This window comes from Bubalus bubalis, chromosome 15 (genome assembly GCF_019923935.1).
Source record: "Bubalus bubalis isolate 160015118507 breed Murrah chromosome 15, NDDB_SH_1, whole genome shotgun sequence".
NCBI classification, from domain to species: Eukaryota; Metazoa; Chordata; class Mammalia; order Artiodactyla; family Bovidae; genus Bubalus; species Bubalus bubalis.
Window position 1 is genome coordinate 30,199,569 of NC_059171.1, and position 20,691 is coordinate 30,220,259.

The 20,691-nt window shown below is 34.1% G+C and overlaps 1 protein-coding gene across 2 annotated transcripts in view; it reads right to left on the bottom strand.

Moving 5' to 3' along the window:
• The window catches only part of CSMD3 (CUB and Sushi multiple domains 3), a 1,458,322-nt gene that overhangs the window by 364,359 nt on the left and 1,073,272 nt on the right, over positions 1 to 20,691 (bottom strand). For both annotated transcript variants that reach the window (XM_044928635.1, XM_025265188.2), the window contains 3 exons: positions 18,739 to 18,930; positions 12,712 to 12,838; positions 10,794 to 10,996 (listed from right to left, as the gene is read on the bottom strand). In XM_044928635.1, coding sequence (XP_044784570.1) covers positions 10,794 to 10,996; positions 12,712 to 12,838; positions 18,739 to 18,930 — 522 coding nt within the window. The remainder of the gene's footprint in view (positions 1 to 10,793; positions 10,997 to 12,711; positions 12,839 to 18,738; positions 18,931 to 20,691) is intronic.

Genomic DNA, 20,691 nt, shown 5'->3' on the forward strand with positions numbered 1-20,691 from the left:
AACAAATGTCTCCACAAGCTATAATATTTTTAATTGAGAAAGTTTTCTCTTTATTGGTATTGAGGTATCCAGTAAGCATAGAGCTAGTTCTTTGAACTAGAGGAAACTTTGAAATAGAGGAAAGTTTCAATTTGATCTTCTGTCATAAAACAATGTGTAAATATTTCAGCTTAAGTATTTTCACAGATATTGAATCTTTACTTCTTTTTGGACACCTTTATTTGATAAAAATTTTTCACAATATAAAACTTATGAAATTGTCTTAAATTATGATTGTTTGAAATATTTCACTTTTGGTTGTGTATGAAAAACAGTGCTTCAGATACAAACTTTCCTAAGTCTGAATGACAATGAGCAGCAAAAGCAGAAACTAGTACTGATATACTAAAGTTTATATATTTATTTTCAAATCAGCATTTCTTTGTCATACATAAAGAAAAGGTTATTCAATTATTTTGCTGTACATAAAAATATTTGTAAATTTTAATGATAGTTTTATTTTGATAGAATTATTTGGTTGAAGTTATGAATCATATGTATTCCACAACCAATTCAAATTGTATTATCTTTTTCTAATTTAATAAGAGCTTTGTTTTTGTCATGAAGTTGTATGTCACCAAAATTTATATTTGTACTATTATCACAAAACAGTTTATCCTTAATACTATAATTTTAATATATGTTTTTTGTATCATTTTTAAAAATATTTAAAAGATAATTGTTTGCTTAAAAGTTTTAAAAAAAGTTATATGCTGTTAACATAAATAGAAGTAAGATTAGTGAAAACAATTGCCCAAAGGAAAGAAGAGAGAACTGGAAGTACATTATTGTAAGGTTCTTACATTATATGTGAGGTTGTGTAATAGAATTTGATAGTAGATTTGATTAAAAAATGTACGTTATTAATATTAGAGCAAGTACACCCCCACCTCCAAAATATTTAACTAATAATTAAATAGAGGGGGAAAATGATGGTGGAATGCACAGGTGGGTCCAATAAAAACTGATTATCAATATGGTTTTAATTAGTAGATTAAAAAAGAAGTAGACAAATATCAATAATAATATAGAACACTTCAGGCATAGTGTTATCAACCAAGTGTATCTCATTGGTATTTAATTCCAAATAATGGCAAGTGTACATTCTTATCTTTTCAAATGCACGTGTTCCTCTGTGACCCATGGACTGTAGCCCACCAGGCTCCTCTGTCCATGGGGATTCTCCAGGCAAGAACACAGAAGTGAGTTGCCATGTCCTCCTCCATGTTATCTTTCCAATCTCAGGACTGAACCCAGATTTCCTGAACTACAGGCAATTCTTTAATATCTGAGCCACCAGGGAAGCCCAAGAATACTGGAGTGGGTAGCCTATCCCTTCTCCAGGGGATCTTCTCGACCCAGGAATCAAATTAGGATCTCCTGCATTGCAGGTGGATACTTTACCAGCTGAGCTACAAGGGAAGCCCAGAAACACGTATGCTGAACCATTAAAAAAAAAAAAAAAAAAGTCTAAGTAAATTTAAAATTGTTATTTGGGACGTTCTTCTGCTAAGGAAGCTGGCATGTTAACACTTTCCACACATGTAGAAGAGAATTTAGAACTAAGTGACGAAATTAGTTCAGTAGAGTTTTCATTTGTTCTAGATGAAAAATCATTTTTTTAAAACAGATTTATGTCTTATAGTTTTCACATGGTTAATGATATCACTCTGATCCCCATATATGTTAACATATATTGTGTGCCAGGTGCATTTTCAGCATTAATTTTCTTTTAGTTTTAATTGAGAAGTTATTGGGATTTTTGATGATTAGCACATTAAAATGTAAAAAGCATGATGATTAGCAGACATTTCAAGCAAGTTGTACAAAATCCTTAGTATGTAGATAATAAAAGTCTAAGAACCATAGAGTTAATCCAAATAGGTATTTCAACAGCTTATCATATTAAAATTTGTAGACAATTTGTTCCTAAAAGAAAAATATCAAGGATCAGCATCTTAAAATATTAATATACTATTAGGTCTAAATCTCATGTTTTAATATCATATATATTAAATTCTCAATCAAAATATCCCATGTTTCACCTGAGGTTAACAATTATTAGGAAAAATTGGTCTATTAATACCAATGATATCAGAGTCCCCAGGATAAATCTAAAACCAGGGAGAAATTTTATTTAGGAAACAATTCAAACAATCATTTTTTTTAAGGAAACATTCAAACAAAAAGAACATGCCTATAGTAGCTAGATACTTTTAAAAAATCAACTACATTATTTAATACATCAGGTAATTTAAAATTACAGATTTTGTCAGTGTATTATGACAACCAATCACCATTTAATTATGTTTCATATTTTAGAGTATAAAATGAGCCCCACCATAGCTTACTAAATGTTAATATAACACAGAAGCCAAGAAAGTTTCATTTAGTTCTGTATTCTACTAATTACTTGATTGTACATAAAAATAACCAATCCATACATAATTTACCCACTAAAATTATTTTTACCACTTACCTAAATATGTTTTATTGAAGTGGGATCATGTGGGATTCCTTGCTTCTTTAAAATGTATTTCTGGATGTACTAAGATGCTTTGATTCACAAATTATAAAAAACAATATTCTTCTAGATCCCTTCCTGCTATCCATTTGAGCTCAATTTCAACTTTCACAATAATAAGTTTCTCTGACCTCCTTCTTAATCTTGGCTTGGGCTCTTCCTCACGGCAACCTTCAGGTGAACTTTCTTTTGTACGTCATGGGTCATGGTGTAATTAGCTTTCTTAAGAAATGAATATTCAGTTTATACTTTCTCCTTAAATGTGGAGTTTAAATAAGGCCACAACTACCATAAACATCTATTGTAAAATAATAAAATATTTCTATGATAAAATAAATTATTGTTAATTTACCCCATAAAATAAATAACAAACACTTTCATGGCAAAGACATTCAGACTATAGCTTTATAGCCCATCTGTTCAACTTCTACTTCTGTGTGTATTTCAAGAATACATATTTCTCACTTATCTGGCTAGCTCATGGCCTGACAGCTTTATGTATCTTTCAAACCGTAGATTATGATATAACTTGCTGTTATACAAAAGAGCTGGCAAGGCAAGAGCATCAAATACTTCTCCCACTATATTCCAAGGTCAGAATGGGTTAGATATTAATATCTGAGAATATTTTCATTTTGTCCTCAAGTGACTGATATGTTACTCATGAAAAGAAAGTTTAAGTTATCTGAAATCCACAAAAGACTGGAAAATAGAGATGGGTTTGCAGTATATTTATCTTGCAAAATTAATCATGTATTATAATTACTCTGAGCATTGAGAACGTACCTCACACACTACTGCTGCTGCTGCTGTTGCTGCTGCTGCTAAGTCATTTCAGTCATGTCCGACTCTGTGTGACCCCATAGATGGTAGCCCACCAGGCTCCCCTGGCCCTGGGATTCTCCAGGCAAGAACACTGGAGTGGGTTGCCATTTCCTTCTCCAATGCATGGAGAGTGAAAAGTGAAAGTGAGGTTGCTCAGTCATGTCCGACTGTTAGCGACCCCATGGACTGCAGCCCACCAGGCTCCTCTATCCATGGGACTTTCCAGGCAAGAGTACTGGAGTGGGGTGCCATTGCCTTCTCCAATGAGATCAAATACAAAGATACAGCTAATAAATATACCTCAGCTATTTTAACATAAATATTAAAAATGATACTTTGTTAAAAATGGAAAATACAGCCCAAATGGCAAACTAGTCAGGATGCCCGGAAATGAGGCATAAATCAGAACTGTCTTGGGCAAACTAGGTTATATAGCCATTCTATATAACACACACATAGTATCAGGGAGTTGCAGATATGAAAATGACTGATTCTGTCTAGAAGTTCATCAGTAATGAAAGTATCATTTGACCTGGGCTTTGGAAAATGACTAAGAATTATGGATTTTTTTTAATGTGGACATAAACATACTAGGAACATGGAAAAAAGTTTGCAAAAGAACTGGAAATGTGAATGGCCAGTGTCTTCTCAGGACAGTAGTTAGATGACTAGATGTATGTAACTGAATAGCGAGGGATGAAGCTGGCAGGTAATTTGGGTGCAAATTGCTTTAAACGTAACTCTACAATTTTAAATTTATGACTGTGTAGCCATTAAAAAATTTTAAACAGGAAGGAGTGTCTGATTTATGTTTTCAAAACATTAGTCAGATGGAAATGTAGACAAAAGTCTAGCTACAGATAATGGAGTGAGTGGCTACAGCAATGCAAGTGGTAATAATGAGGATGGGAATGAATGCAAGGGCACCATACAGTTCTTTAAGGCCAGAGACATCAACCTCTCATAATTAAGGAATCCATCTCCTTAAGAATTTTCAACAGTATAAGCTTTGGGCCTGGCATCTTGTATTATCCAGCAGGGGCAAATTCTTAACAGAGAGGTTAAAAGTTAAGGACATAAAAAATATTCTGTCAAAATCAACTATTCTGTGGGCAAATGACAGCATGATACCTAAAGATATCCTCCCTGAGGAACTAAAGTGGGATGAGCCAAGCAGATTAAATTTAAGTAGGGGATACAGAAGCTGACTGCTGAGAACCAAGGACAGAACATAGGACAGCACGAGGTGGCGATGTCAGACTTAAGTAACTCTGATTAAGCAAAAGTACCTTGTAGATTGTAATACCAAGTGGCAAAGTGACAGACTACAAAGAATGCATAGATTGTGAAATAGAAGGCATGAGGCTGCTGATAGTGGCTTGACAATGATTATGAAGTTGGTATGGGACCTAGATTTCAGTTACACTCACTTTGTACCAAGTTTACTGAAATACATTTTGTTGGTTGTATTTTGTTGCTTAAGGTAATTTTGCTACTATTGGCTGTCTCATTCCTTCTTAATTTATTATTTGACAGCTATTCACTCAAAAGAGGAACAGGCATTGTGGTAGTGATGGAGAGTGGAAAGAGAATAGAATGCATACCTGATTCGATTAAAATAATGATACAAACTGACTTGGATAGTATTGTTCTAGTTTACAGCTATTGTTCAGCTTAATTTTTAACAGTGTCCCCTGTTATTCTCAAAAATCATCTTAGATATGAACAATAAATTACATGATCACCCTGAATAAAATATTTGTTCTTTACAGACATTTAGAGAGGCAAAGTTCACATAATTAAAACATCTTTGGAACAGTGAACAGATAACCCATGTTCTCTCATCTTTACTTGCGAAAAAACTATAGCAAGTGCCTAGAGGATGGGCTGGAATGCATTTTATAAAGGGAGGTCAGATAAAGCTTTAAAAAAATAGATGGTTTTATAAACATTTTTAAATGTTTTATGCAGAGGTCAGAAAATATTTTATAATAGAGTTCTTGGTGCCAAGTCTGAAAGAAAGTGCAAGATTTATGAAAAAAGAGCAGGAAAACATTTAAAGTAAAAGAAACTTTAAGGACAGAAAACAGTACAGGGTGTGTGTGTGTGTGTGTGTGTTGTGTGTGTTGTGTATGTAACTAAGATGATTTACTGGTTTAAAGGAAAGATGCACTTGAGAAACAGTTGGAGATAAATATGCTTAATATCTGGTCCTTTAATAGACTCTCCTAGAATGAACAAACAAATAAATGGGTAACATGAGACAGTTTTATTTGAGGAAAAGGAGAAATTCTGGTAAAGCACTGAAGTGGCAAATTCTGACCTACAAGCCAAATTTGACCTACATAAGTGATTTACTGGACTATAGTACCTTAATGATCTCTTCAAGATTAGTTGCTTTCTTTGACAGTTAGAGGACTTTACATAAAACATATTTCAATCTCCACTTTAAAATGAGTCTTTCTTCCTATAGGGGGAAATGAGAATAGCCAGAGGGGGCAAATGTCCCTTTTAAATGGGAATGTATATCAGTTCAGTTCAATTCAGTTCAGTCGCTCAGTCCTGTCCGACTCTTGGAGACTCCATGAATCACAGCACGCCAGGCCTCCCTGTCCATCATCATCTCCCCGACTCCACCCAAACCCACGTCCATTGAGTCGGTGATGCCATCCAGCCATCTCATTCTCTGTCGTTCCCTTCTCCTCCTGCCCCAATCCCTCCCAGCATCAGAGTCTTTTCCAATGAGTCAACTCTTCACATGAGGTGGCCAAAGTATTGGAGTTTCAGCTTTAGCATCAGTCCTTCCAAAGAATACCCAGGACAGATCTCCCTTAGAATGCACTGGTTGGATCTCCTTGCAGTCCAAGGGACTCTCAAGAGTCTTCTCCAACACCACAGTTCAAAAGCATCAATTCTTTGGTGCTCAGCTTTCTTCACAGCCCAAATCTCACATCCATACATAACCACTGGAGAAACCATAGCCTTCACTAGACAGATCTTTGTTGGCAAAGTAATGTCTCTGTTTTTGAATATGCTATCTAGGTTGGTCATAACGTTCTTTCCAAGGAGTAAGCGTCTTTTAATTTCATGGCTGCAGTCACCATCTGCAGTGATTTTGGAGCCCAAAAAAATAGTCTGACACTGTTTCCACTGTTTCCCCATCTATTTGCCATGAAGTGATGGGACCAGATGCCATGACCTTCATTTTCTCAATGTTGGATTTTAGGCCAACATTTTCACTCTCCTCTTTCACTTTCATCAAGAAGATCTTTCCTCTTCACTTTCTGCCATAAGGGTGGTGTCATCTGCATATCTGAGGGTATTGACATTTCTCCCGGCAATCTTGATTCCAGCTTGTGCTTCTTCCAGCCCAGTGTTTCTCATGATGTACTCTGCATAGAAGTTAAATAAGCAGGGTGACAATATACAGCCTTGATATACTCCTTTTCCTACTTGGAACCAGTCTATTGTTCCATGTCCAGTTCTAACTGTTGCTTCCTGACCTGCGTATAAGGTTTCTCAAGAGGCAGGTCAGGTGGCCTGGTATTCCCATCTCTTTCAGAATTTTCCACAGTTTATTATGAACCGCACAGTCAAAGGCTTTGGCATAGTCAATAAAGCAGAAATAGATGCTTTTCTGGAACTCTCTTGCTTTTTCCATGATCCAGAGGATGTTGGCAATTTGATCTCCGGTTCCTCTGCCTTTTGGAAAACCAGCTTGAACATCTGGAAGTTCACGGTTCACATATTGCTGAAGCCTGGCTTGGAGAATTTTGAGCATTAGTTTACTAGCATGTGAGATGAGTGCAATTGTGCAGTAGTTTGAGCATTCTTTGGCATTGCCTTTCTTTGGAATTGGAATGAAAACTGACCTTTTCCAGTCCTGTGGCCACTGCTGAGTTTTCCAAATTTGCTGGTATATTGAGTGCAGTACTTTCAAAGCATCATCTTTCAGGTTTTGAAATAGCTCAACTGGAAATTCATCACCTCCACTAGTTTTGTTCATAGTGATGCTTTCTAAGGCCCACTTGAATTCATATTCCAAGATGTCTGGCTCTAGGTGAGTGATCACACCATCATGATTATCTGGGTCGTGAAGATCTTTTTTGTACAGTTCTTCTGTGTATTCTTGACACCTCTTCTTAATATCTTCTGCTTCTGTTAGGTCCATACCATTTCTGTCCTTTATCGAGCCCATCTTTGCATGAAATGTTCCCTTGGGATCTCTAATTTTCTTAAAGAGATCTCTAGTCTTTCCCATTCTGTTGTTTTCCTCTATTTGCATTGATTGCTGAGGAAGGCTTTCTTATCTCTCCTTGCTATTCTTTGGAACTCTTTGGGAATTCACATACTACCACTTTTCTTTCTTCTTTCTCAGTTCTTCACTTGTATAAATCATCTGCTTTTTGGAAGTGTGACCTTAGATGTGGTTCTGGGGAGCATAATCAGAATATAAACTGATGCAATTGTAGAACTTCACTGTAACTAATAAATATGACTAAGATCTTTGTCTTTCATCTGGTATATTAATGAGCAGTAGTGCCTGCTAGGTATTTCCTAAGCAGCAGGCACAGTGTTAATCTCCTTTCAGACAGAATTGGATTTGAGCCACAGTTGCAAACATCTGCTAGGGCATGACCTTGAATAAATTAACTCACTCTCTGAACCTCAGTGTATTTTTTTTTTTTTTTTTTTTTTGGTAAATGGGAATGACATAGTGTATGTCCCTGGAGAAGGAAATGGCAATCCACTCCAGTATTCTTGCCTGGAGAATCCCAGAGATAGAGGAGCCTGGTGGGCTACAGTCCATGGGGTCACAAAGAGTTGGACAATACTCAGCACTGAGCATCAGCATAGTATATCTCATATGGGCTCTGTGAGCATTAAATGAGATCACCATACAAAAAGTACTTAACATTATCCTTAACGGGCTTCCTGGTGGCTCCGACACTAAAGAATCCCCCTGAAATGCAGGAGACCTGGGTTCAATCCTTGGGTTGGGAAGATCTCCAGGAGGATGGCATGGCAACCTACTCCAGTATTCTTGCCTGGAGAATCCCCATGGACAGAGGAGCCTGGTGGGCTACAGTCCAAGGGGTCACAAAGAGTCAGACACAACTGAGTAACTATGCACAGCACAATGTGATTCTTGGCACCAAGCAAGAAATCATTCATAAAAAAAAAAAAAAAAAAAAAAAACTTTTCACATTGGAAATCTGAATTGATGCTATTCACAATATATTAATTATCAAGGTAATTTTATTTTAGTGAATCAATTTTTAGTCTCTGATCAATGATATATATTTTTATGCATCTTAAAAGAATATTATGAAGGCAGATATATTAAAACTCTGGTAGGATGCATATTGTTTCTATAACTTTAATATGACCTACAGATACAATATATATAAAAAATATATTACTAATTTCACTGACAGATGCACATTAAAATTTCCAGAAATGCATTTAAAACAGCTTGTTTCTATTAAGCAGATGCATTTGGCATTCACAAACAATAGCCTGAAGCACCTTTTCATATGATTGCATTTAGATATTTAATCACAATAACCATTTATGTGTAAAACTTTACTAATTTAAGGTAAATGAAAGGAGAGTTGTTAGTTGCCAGACTTTCATCATAAATAACTGAAATCGAACAGATATCACAGTTTGCTGACATATTGTCCCTAACTTCAAAAAAGTTAGAAAGTCAAGATATAAATATGAAGAATTCTTAATGTGTGTTGCAGAGTTAGAAGTCCTTTATGTTCATTAATTATATAATTATTCTCTTATTTTTCATTCCTTTTTTTTTTTCTGTCTCAAAAGATATACTAAGGGTACAAATCTAAAGACATCGACTCATCTATACTGATGTATACATCTCTCACATGAGCCTTATTTCTAACACAAAACAATTCATTTACTTCTGTTAGTTGAGTATGCCAAACAATGGTCTTTCACGAACAAAAAATATATCAAGTTAATTATACATTTGTATTGTTAGTTGTTAATCTAAAGTGATACATTTTCAGGCCAATCATTAAATAAGTTCTTTATGCTTTATCCAAAGGATTCCAATTTTACATTTATTCATATAGTGATAATAGTTTACTGGGCACCAACTACTTATTCAGTAGTAAGTACTGTGCACACATAATCATATTAAATTTTAATAATCTATTTATGAAATGAGCATCATTATCCCTATGTGAATTACAGAGCTCAGACTCAGGTGATGAGGTGAAGTGCCCAAAATCAGCAATTAATAAGAAGCCAAGACTTGAATTAAGGCACACATGAAGAATACTGGTCTGCACTCTTTCCATAGATGATGTTGGAAATCTCAATAAGTTTCAAGTGCTAGGATTTTTAAGGCTATGAAATTAGAAGATCTCTTAGATATTTTTCTCAAAGAGATAATGTGTATTGATAATAAGAGTAAAAATATAGCAGCTAAATTATTTTGAGCTCCCATTTATTTTTTTCAGCCACTAAACCAAAATCCCTTTTAAGAAACAGCATATAGTTAACCACTTATCAAAAAAAAAAAAAAAAAACAAACAGCCATCAACACTGGTAATTAGAGTGAATGAAATTTTATTGTGGTAGGATATGTTTAATGTAAAAGTAGATTTAAAATATTTTGTCAAAGTTTTCTGTGAATATAAAATCTTTAACAAAAGAAAATAAAATTAGTAAAAATGTAGGGTTGCTTTTTGTAATGGCAAATACTCATTTCCTTTCTTATCTCAAAATTTTACATTTTAAAATATACTTTTATAGTAAATTCAAATTATCAGTTTGCATAATGTAATGGTTTCTCTTGATGAATTAACTTTAATAACACCTTTACTTTAAGGAGTACTCTACCCTGGTGGTGTAGAGGTTAAAGCGTCTGCCTGCAATGTTTGAGACTGGGGTTCAATCACTGGGTTGGGAAGATCCCCTGGAGAAGGAAATGGCAACCCACTCCAGTATTCTTGCCTGGAGAATCCCATGGACGGAGGAGCCTGGTGGGTTACAGTCCACGGGTCACAAAGAGTCGAACACAACTGAGCGACTTCACTTTCACTTTCACTTTCACTCTATATATAAGTTAAATATGCAGGGTGACAATATACAACCTTAATACTCCTTTCTCATATTTGAACCAGACGGAGAAGCCTGGTGGGCTGCAGTCCATGGTTTATCTTAACTCCAGATGAATAAGAAGAGAAATAAGAATATTTAAGATAATTAACAACACAACATTGTAAAGCAACTTTCCTCCAATTAAAAAATAAAATTAAAAAAATTAAGATAATTATAATTTAAAAATGAAAGTTTTTGAGTAGTAAAGTAACAGAAGGATTTAAGTCACATTTCTATATTTTTTCTTTAAGAACAAAAAAAACCAACTCACTTGAAAACTGAATTGCAAATCCAGATTTGCTGATATAGAAATCTGTGTCGAACTGAATGGTCACTACGTTGAGAGTGCTATGGATTCCTTCGGGAATAAGAGACCCACTAATTTCCTTTAAAAGCATCTCATTTTCAGGTGGACCATCCCAAACTCGGAGTATATCATGTGATGCTTCCGTATCAAAAGCAAGAAACTGTAGGCTGTGGGAGAACCATATATCTCTGATTATTTTAAACATGGATCCAGTTTTAAATAAAGAATATAAAAGATCTTTGCTTACATTAGATATTTCTTTTATTCTATCAAATAAAATGAATAATGCAAAATGTATATACAAACAATGCATTTTTCTTGAACAGTATAGTTTTTTTAGAATATGATTAAATATACTATTATATCAATTCTGCAAATTATTAAAACTTTAGGTGTACAGGCCATCCCTGATTTATGATGATTCAATTTAGGAATTTTTGACTTTAAGATGGTACAGAAGAGATACACATTTAGTAGAAACTGTACTCTGAATTTTTATCTTTTCTCAGTTGTGATACTCTCTCATGACAGTGGGAAATGCCAGGAAACTAAGTTCCCAGTCAGTCACAAGATCACAAAAACAAGCTCCCAACACATTTACAATCATAATGCACTCATAAAACAGTTCTGTTTTTCATTTTCAGTATAGTATTCAATAAAATTACATGATATACTCAATACTTTATTATAAAATAGACTTCAGGTTAGATGATTTGCCCAACTGTAGACTAACATAAATGCTCTGAGCATGTTTAGAGTAAGTGAGGGTGAGTGATGATTTTTGGTAGATTAGTTATATTATATGTAAAAGTTTATGACATTTTTGACTTATGTTCAGTTTATCAGCATGTAACCCAAGGAAGACCTACCTATACATTCTTTTCAGTGTTCATGACTTAAATGTGGCAATGACAAGTGACATTTAAGAGGAGCTCATATGTGCCACATACTGTGCAAAATGCATTACATCTATTTTTTTCCTTTAATTGTTATAATGATCCAGTGAAGCAGGAACAAGTTTGATCTCAATTTTACAAATGTGGCAAGTAGGATTCAGATTAAATAAGATTGCCCTAAGGGTGGCAGAGTCATGAATTGAACTCAAGTTATCTAATGCCATAGTATGTGTTATAGCCACTGTATCAATTTTTTAGTGTGTTTGTTTATCAGAATCAAAGATTTACTCCACAAATGCAAAAACAGTTCACATTCAAAAAAGAAGTAAAAGGAAACCTCCTGAATGTGAAAATGGTCCCCCACCACAAAAATGCACATAAAAGAAAAAAATGCTTCATGTTAAATTTATTTTGCTTTAGTCTAGACAAAATTAATATCAAATTTTCTTGTGCCTAATCCAAAAGCTAGAAATCCAATTATATAAACACACTCAACTCTCTTTGCCTCTCTCTCTCTATATATATATATGTGTATATATATATATATATATATATATATATATATATCTCACATCCATGTTTGATATGTGAATTGTCATAGTTTTAAATCTGGATTACAATTTAATATCAAAAATTCTTCTTTAATTTTTAAAAATCTCAGAATTCTGTTGAATTTACAGTGTCTTAAGTCATGAAGAATTGAAAGAGTAGAACTCTCAAGCAGCAGGGAAAATTCTCATCTTTTGTGCCCTCTTATAAGTGAAAAGTTTCTAAGGGGTTATATGAACCAACGCTGTGGCCTATGAATTAGTATGTCATGCTTATCAATACTTTCCCCTCCTATTTTATAATAGATAAAAAACCATGTTTTTCTTTGCCAATGGTAAAAAAAAAAAAAAAAGAAAAATCTTAATATTAATTGTATATAGGGTCTGATCAAGAAATTCAGATTCCTCAGTCATTTTGAAAAGATAAAATCCATTTACCTGACAATGTTTCCTGGATCTACCTCAATCATCCACATGCAACGCAGATTATTGTCATATGGAAAGGGATAACCAGGAGATAAAATTCTTCCTGATGATTCTCCTTTAAAACGACCTCCACATTCAGCTAGAAAAAATTAATTCAATTTTAAGTCACAGTTTAATCTTTCTAAACATCTACAAATTTCTCGGGGATATATTTTTCACCTGATGGAAAATAAGGATTGATTTATCCTGTTATTGAGAGTATATATGTGTATATGCTTTCTCAGATTAAGGTATTAATTAAAGAAGAACACATTGTACCAATAAAACAAGAATCTCAAGTTCGATCATATAAATGATAATATAATAAGCCAATTAGGGAATTTTAAAAGTACACACTCAAAAGCTCTGAGTTTAGGCTTCAAACTTTTTAAGATGTATGGCAAAATAATGTTAATGTAACAAGGGGAAACAGATGGCAAGTTGCTCACTTATAGCTGGTTGTAGGCTAACTAATTCATCATCTTACTACCTTACCTCTAAGCTTTACTGCAGGTCCCTCAGGCCTTCTAAATTTCATTGTCCTCTTATTCCCCTTCAATCACTCTAAACTCTTTTGCTTTTAACCTCCCCAAAGTCAAAGTGGCATTTTTATTAGATTTTACTTCAGTTAAACCTTGTTCCGTTTTGATTTAAAGTGGTCTTTAATTTTTATAAAATTCACCAAATTAAAAATGTAAACATCATCATACAATATAATAAAAATATATAGCTTTTGGGGAATTCCCTCTCCATTTTGATAATATTTAATATATTGGGAAATCTGGAATGATTTTACATTGATAAGCAACTAATCTAGAAAGAATCCTCTTGCTAGAGAAGAGAGAAATGAAGTAGTTTACTTAGTATATTACTCTACTTCTCTACATCCTATAAACCACAAGGTGTAATAATATATTTTTGAAAGTTCTCCAAATTACTATACTACCAAAAAATAAAACTAAATCCAAGGTAGTTTACTTTTTGCTTATATATTTGAATATATTACTATATTTATTTTTCTTGTTCTCTGCAGTGTTATTATCTTACTCAAATGCAATGCTGAACTTAGCATCTTGAATTTTTGTTTTGTTTTGATTATTAGAACAGAGGTCAGAGACAAAGTTTCAGTACTTGGAAAAGACTGAATAACAACTGAATATCATGGTTAAAATTTGTAGTCTCTATTCATATAGATAAAATTGCTTCAAAGATTTTAGATCTTATATTTTAGTATAATATTAGGATTATTTTTATGTGTCAACTTGGCCAAGTTGTAGTACCCAGTTATTTTATCAAACACTAATCTAGGTGTTGCTATTTATAGACCTGGTTAACATCTATAATCAGCTGACTTTACCCTTGATAATGTGGGTAGCCTTCATCCAATCAATTGGAAGGCCTTAACAATGAAAACTGAGTTTTCTGGAAAAGAAGATTTTCCCTCAAGACTGCATCATTAATTCCTGCCCTAGTTTCCATCCTTTTGATCTTTCCTATGGATTTTGAACTTGTCAGTCCCCACAACTGCATGAGTTAATTCCTCAATATAAATAAATACATTTCTTGATAGATGATAGCTAAATAGATCACATATAGATCTACTGACTCTTTTTATTTGGTGAACCCTGACTGATATACACACCTATAGAGGGCTAAGCAAGTTTATTTTGTATTGTAACATTAGTTTAATTTAATTTATAATAATAAATTTGTTATTTTTAAAATAAATAAAATATATATAGTTAAGAAGTTACCATTACTTACTGTGGTTTTTCTCATTGTGTAACAAGAACTTTGTTGGACAACCTAGAATGTTGTAACTGTAATAATTCATTTTTCATCATTTTTAATGATTTATTCACTATTATTGGCATATTTCTGAGGATAACAAATTTGATACTTCATTCTGCCAGACTTGTCCTTTTTATACAATCCATGAGGTTCTCATGGCAAGTATACTGGGGTGGTTTGCCATTCTCTCCTCCAGTGGATCCCATTTGGTCAGAACTAGCTGCTATGACCCAACTGTCTTAAATAGCCCTACACAGCATGGCTCATAGCTTCATTAGCCTATGCAAGGACCTTCGCCATGACAAGACAGTGATCAATGAAGGGACTACTACGATGTTGTGGTCAGTTATTCTAGAGTTAGACATTCTAGAGTGTGAAGTCAAGTGGGCATTAGGAAGCACTGCTGTTAATAAATGGGGTTCCAGTAGAGCTATTTAAAACCCTAAAGGATGATACCCTTAAGGTGATGCATTCAATATGTCAGCAATTGTGGAAGACCGAACAGAGGCCACAGGACTAGAAAAGGTCAATTCTCATCCCAGTTCCCAAGAAGGTAGTACTAAAGAATGCGTGCTAAAGAATGTGCTAACCGTTGGACAATTGTACTCATCTACCATTCTAGTAAGGTCATGCTTAATATCTTGCTTGCTAGGCTTCAGCATTATGCAAACCAGGAACTTTCAGTCATCCAAGCTGGGTTTAGACAAGGAAGAGGAACCAGAGATCAAATTGCCAACATTCGCTGTATCATAAAGAAAGCAAGGGAATTCCAGAAAAACATCTATCTTTGTCTCATTGACTACACTAAAGCCTTTGACTGTGTGGATCATAACAAACTGTGAAAAGCTCTTAAAGAGGTGGGGATACCAGACCATCTTACTTGTTTCTAGAGAAACCTGTATGCAGGTCAAGAAACAACAGTTAGAACCCTGAATGGAACAAATTGTTGGTTCAAGATTGAGAAAGGAGTACAACAGGGCTGTCTGTTGTCCCCCTGTTGGTTTAACCTATATGCTGAACACATCATGAGAAATGCCAAGCTGGATGAGTTACAAGCTAGAGTCAAGATAAGCAGGAAAAACATCAATAACCTCAGATACGAGGGTGATACCATTCTAACGGTAAGCTCCGGGAGATGGTGAAGGACAGGGAAGCCTGGCGTGCTGCATGCAGTCCATGGGGTGGCAATGAGTCAGACATGACTGAGCAATTGAATAACAACATTCTAATGGCAGGAAGCAAAGAGGAACTAAAGAACCTCTTGATGAGGGTGAAGGAGGACAGTGAAAGAGCTGGCTGAACACTAAATATTAACAAACTAAGATCATGGCATCCAGTCCCATTACTTCATGCCAGATAGAAGGGAAAAAGGTGAAAGTAGTGACAGATTTCATCTTCTTGGACTCTAAAATCACTGCGGATGGTGACTGCAGCCATGAAATCAGAGTATGATTGCTTCTCAGCAGGAAAGCTATGACAAACTTAGTGTGTTGAAAAGCACAGACATTACTCTGATGACAAAGGTCTGTATAGTCAAGACTATGATCTTCCTATTAGTCATGTACGGTTGTGAGAGTTGAACTGTAAAGAAGGCAGAGCACCAAAGAATTGAAGCCTTCAAACTGTGGTGCTGGAGAAGATTCCTGAAAGTGCCTTGGAGAGCAATGAGATCAAACCAGCCAATCTTAAGGGAAATCAACCCTGAATACTCATTGGAAGGACTCATGCTGAAGCTGAAGCTCCAGTATTTTGGTCATCTGATTCGAACAGTTGACTCATTTGAAAAGTCCCTGATGCTGGGAAAGATTGAGTGCAGTAGGTGAAGAGGGCATCAGAGGATGAGATGACTGTATGGCATCACCGATGCAATGAACACAAACTTGGGCAAAATTAGGGAGATGGCATGGGACAGAGGCCTGGCATGCTGCAGTCCATGGGGTCGCAGGGAGTTGGATATAACTGGGTGACTGAACAAAAACAAGAATCTGCCAGATTAATTTTAAGCAACTCCAAGAACTGGAGCTTTGGGAACTGTTTTTATATTGAATTTAAACATAACTCTTTCTTTCTCTATATTTTTTTGTTACAAATATTACTTGGCTATTTGATTTCAAATAAAGCAGTGTGATATGCTGTAACATTGGAGTTCATATTCTGTCAGAATTCTTATGTTTACAGATAAAATTGAAGGTGTGCAGGTTAAATACCTCTGGCTATGGTGCCTAAAAATTAATTTTTCTTTGCTCAATGTATAAGCTACAGAAACATAATTACCTAGAAACACCCATATAATTAAGAAAAAGCTTATTTGACCAAGGCAAAAATATAACCATAATAGATATTTAAGGTTAATAGGAATGGATAATTATGATTTTAGCCAAGTGGTAAAGCTGTTAATTATTGACAGTAAAGAACACCATCTTAAATAGAATTTAATCTTCTATTGTCATGAAAATCATCAGCATGACACATTATGTGTCCAGCTGTTTTAAGCTTTTATTCCTGATCATCTATCATTAAAAAAAAAAAAAAAGTTTACCCTTCTCATAAAGGCTTGAGCAGTGGTATTACTAAATTTTGACTTGGCAGATTCATAAAGTGCATTGATTTGTTACAAAAATAATTAAATCTTCTGATCCTAGATCAAATGTTCTTCTATTTGCATGAAGTTTTCCAAAAAATGAAAATGTCTTCAGCTTGATTCAATATATAAGGAAAATATATATTTTTTAATGTATTAGTTTGTGATTTTAATTTTACTGACAACATAGCAAGTCAATATTTTTAAGTTTATAGTTTTGTTTGAAATCCTTAATGAGTTTCTGAATATATTTGATATTCACAGCAAAGAATATAACTTCAGAGGGAATGAATCAGTGTACATTTTTCTCATAACCAATGCCAGCAGGTTGATTGTTGGTCATATTCCAGAATCCTAAGCTTTATCAATTTAGGTTATTTTTATTTTAGGTTTATCCTCATAATCTATCCAAAATTCAGATGCATCTGAAAGGAAAGCAGTATAATTGCATTTTGGTTGGATAAAAGAATGTTTGCTTTCTGCTCATCAATGTTTTAACAAACCAATAGAAGTCTCATGTCATCAAAAACACTGCAATTAGTTGCAAGACCTCTAATAACTAGAATTTCATTTCTTTCCTATTTGAAGTCTATCAAGTTTTGTGAATATTCCTGTGTTGACTATATCAATTAACAAACATTAAAATATATCTCAAAACATTCAGGTCTCAAAATTCATAAAACTGTATACATTAAACGTGGAATTTTTTCAATATGAATTATACCTTAATAAATCATTTTTAAAAATTAAGTCAATTTTATCCATATGAGCCTGACACAGAATCAATTTGTGCCACCACAACTGCCATTAAATAAGAATCATTAAACAAACTTGTTTGTTCCCTATTGAGGAGTTTGTGTTTTGTTTAAATGTTTGTTTTTGTTTTTGTTTTTTTTTTCCTTTTGTTGTCTTAGTAATCCACCCAGCCTGGCACCTATATTTGGACCAAAAGAAAAAAAGCAGAGGTCTTTATCAACGTTTTTCTATCCACCCTCTTTCTCACACATGCCCAGTTATTTGTTAATTGATTTATGGGATGGTAGTAATAAAATTCTTCTCCAGCTATACAAAGGAGAGAAAATGATCATTCTATAATTTCATGTGGCAATATATCTTATATGACTAACTTTCACATGCCTTTTCTTATTGAAATTCATTTAATTATGTCATGATACATAAAATAAAGAAAACATATACACTTTCTTAGTTTTTCAAAAGGTATGTATATAGAGAAAGTCTTTGAAGTTATTGAGAGTATTTAGTTTTTTTAATCTCCCTTTATACCAGCATAAGCATTAATTTTGTATATTAATACAAATCTGGTCAATGAGATTCAGTAAATGTGTATGATTATGAGTTTCAACATATTTTGTAGCAAGTTAAATTTTATACCAAGATAGGATAAATATAATGACTTCATATGAACTATTTTTTGCCCAAAAAGAGAAGGTACTCATTGATTATGAAAAGAACCCTCTGACTTACCACAAATTTGAGCTATGTATTCATTAACTTTTTGATTAAGGTATGAGTTGGGTGTGGACAGATGAAATAACTTGAAAAGGTACAGTATATTTTGACAACACTTCCATAGAAATATTCCATGAAAACCTAAAACAGTATCCTACCAATACAGGATGGCAGAGGATAGTCCCATGCCCTTCTCTCCCCTGTCATGCACTTGAGAAGGCTGCTTCCATGGAGAGTGTAGCCTGGATTGCATCCATAAATGATAGTGCTACCAGCAAAATGCCCTTGGTCGCTGATTTTGTATCCAAATTGTGGAATGCCAGGATCCTCACAATGTGAAAGTTCAAAACCTATGAGAAGAATATAAATTTATTAAAGACAAAATTTAACAGGAGGATTTAAAACTGCACAAATCATCCCTTTTATTGTTTTTAATATGATTACATACTTTTTTCCTGTTTTATTACTTAAAATATTTAATTTTGATAGCATATAGCCACCAGAGAGAGGTTTTTTTCCCTCAAAAATTAAAATTTGTTGTATTATTCAAATTTAGCAATGATACCCCATGGTCTCTGTGACTATATCATAACGTGTTATAGTACTAACATTCTTGCCTGCTTCAAGTGATTTGCAACTAACAGATTCTGACCAATGTAACTATTAGGATCAAATCATGAAAAGTTTAAAATTCATATAAAATATGTGAAACCACAACTGTTCAGGTAACAAATACGTCCAATGCAAACATAACTTTAGATTGCTTTACTTATATAGTCTTGGAAGAAAATGAAATAGACATTTAAAATAACTAGCAAGAGTTAATATAACCCAGTAATCAGTCTGAAGAACTCTGAATGTTTATATTCTGCCTTCAGAATACACAACTCTCAAAATTTCTCACAAGAAAAAAAAAGTAGTTCATAAAAATAAATATTTCTGATTTCTAAAGAGTTGGGGCTTTCCACATGACTTTAGCTGGAAGCTTGTGATTGAGAAGATATGTTTATATGAATAGTGAGAGAACTCCAGAGAGATTAAGGTACCTCTGGAGGGGATCTGTGTTTATGTCTTAAGGAAGAATGAGACCCAGGACTTTACAGAAATCTCTAGATTATAAAAACTGGAGACACAGGAGGTTAATCTGACTGTTGAAACCCTAAATTTACATTACTAAGGTTAGAATAAAAACAGAATTATTTCCATCCCATCTCCAAAGAGCAAAAGTTTTCCTTCCTCCTTTCAGGAGAGGTGAGAGAGATAACTCTCTCAAGCACAACAAGTCCATTTTTCCTTATTCCCTGTCCCTGGTCACGTGGTAAGTTTTTCCATCTGATTTTCATTGTGTTACTACAGAGGTAAGGACTAGGTCAAAGGGATGCTGACATACTTATTACTATTATTATATTTAATTCATCAATTCTATCACTTAAATAATAATTAATCTCTTTAGATCCAGTACACCTAGTGTGCCTATTCAGAATAAAATTAATAAAGGTGAATATTAAAAATGAAACATTCATAGCACAATTTGCTCCTAAGATCCTGAAAGAGCTAGAAAAGGGTACTTCAGAAGGTAAATCAAATATGACACTAGTTACAAAAATCTAAATCTTCTAGCTATAGAATTCTGTGCCTAGTGTTTTATAAATTCTATAAATGTAAGTTAAATGATGGGCTTCTCTTGTGACAAAATGGCAAAGAATTTGCCTGTCAGTGGGGGAAACACAGGTTTGATCCCTGAGTCAGGAAGATCTTCTGGAGAAGAAAACGACAACCCACTCCAGTATCCTTGCCTGGTAAATCCCATGGACAGAGGAGCCTGGCAAGGCCACAGTCCATGGGGTTACAAAAGAGTCAGACTTGACTTTAGCCACTAAACAATAATAACAACAACAAGATAAATGATATAATGATATAATGTGACAAAGATAATTAACTGCTTGTTATTGTTCAGTCACTAAGTCATGTCCAACTCTCTGCGATCCCATGGTTGCAGTGTGCCAGTTTTCCTTGTCCGTCATTATTTCCCAACTAGATGTTAAATTATATCAGTTATAACTTCTGATACTAGAGGACTATGATAAAATTCTAGATAGCTTCATGGATGA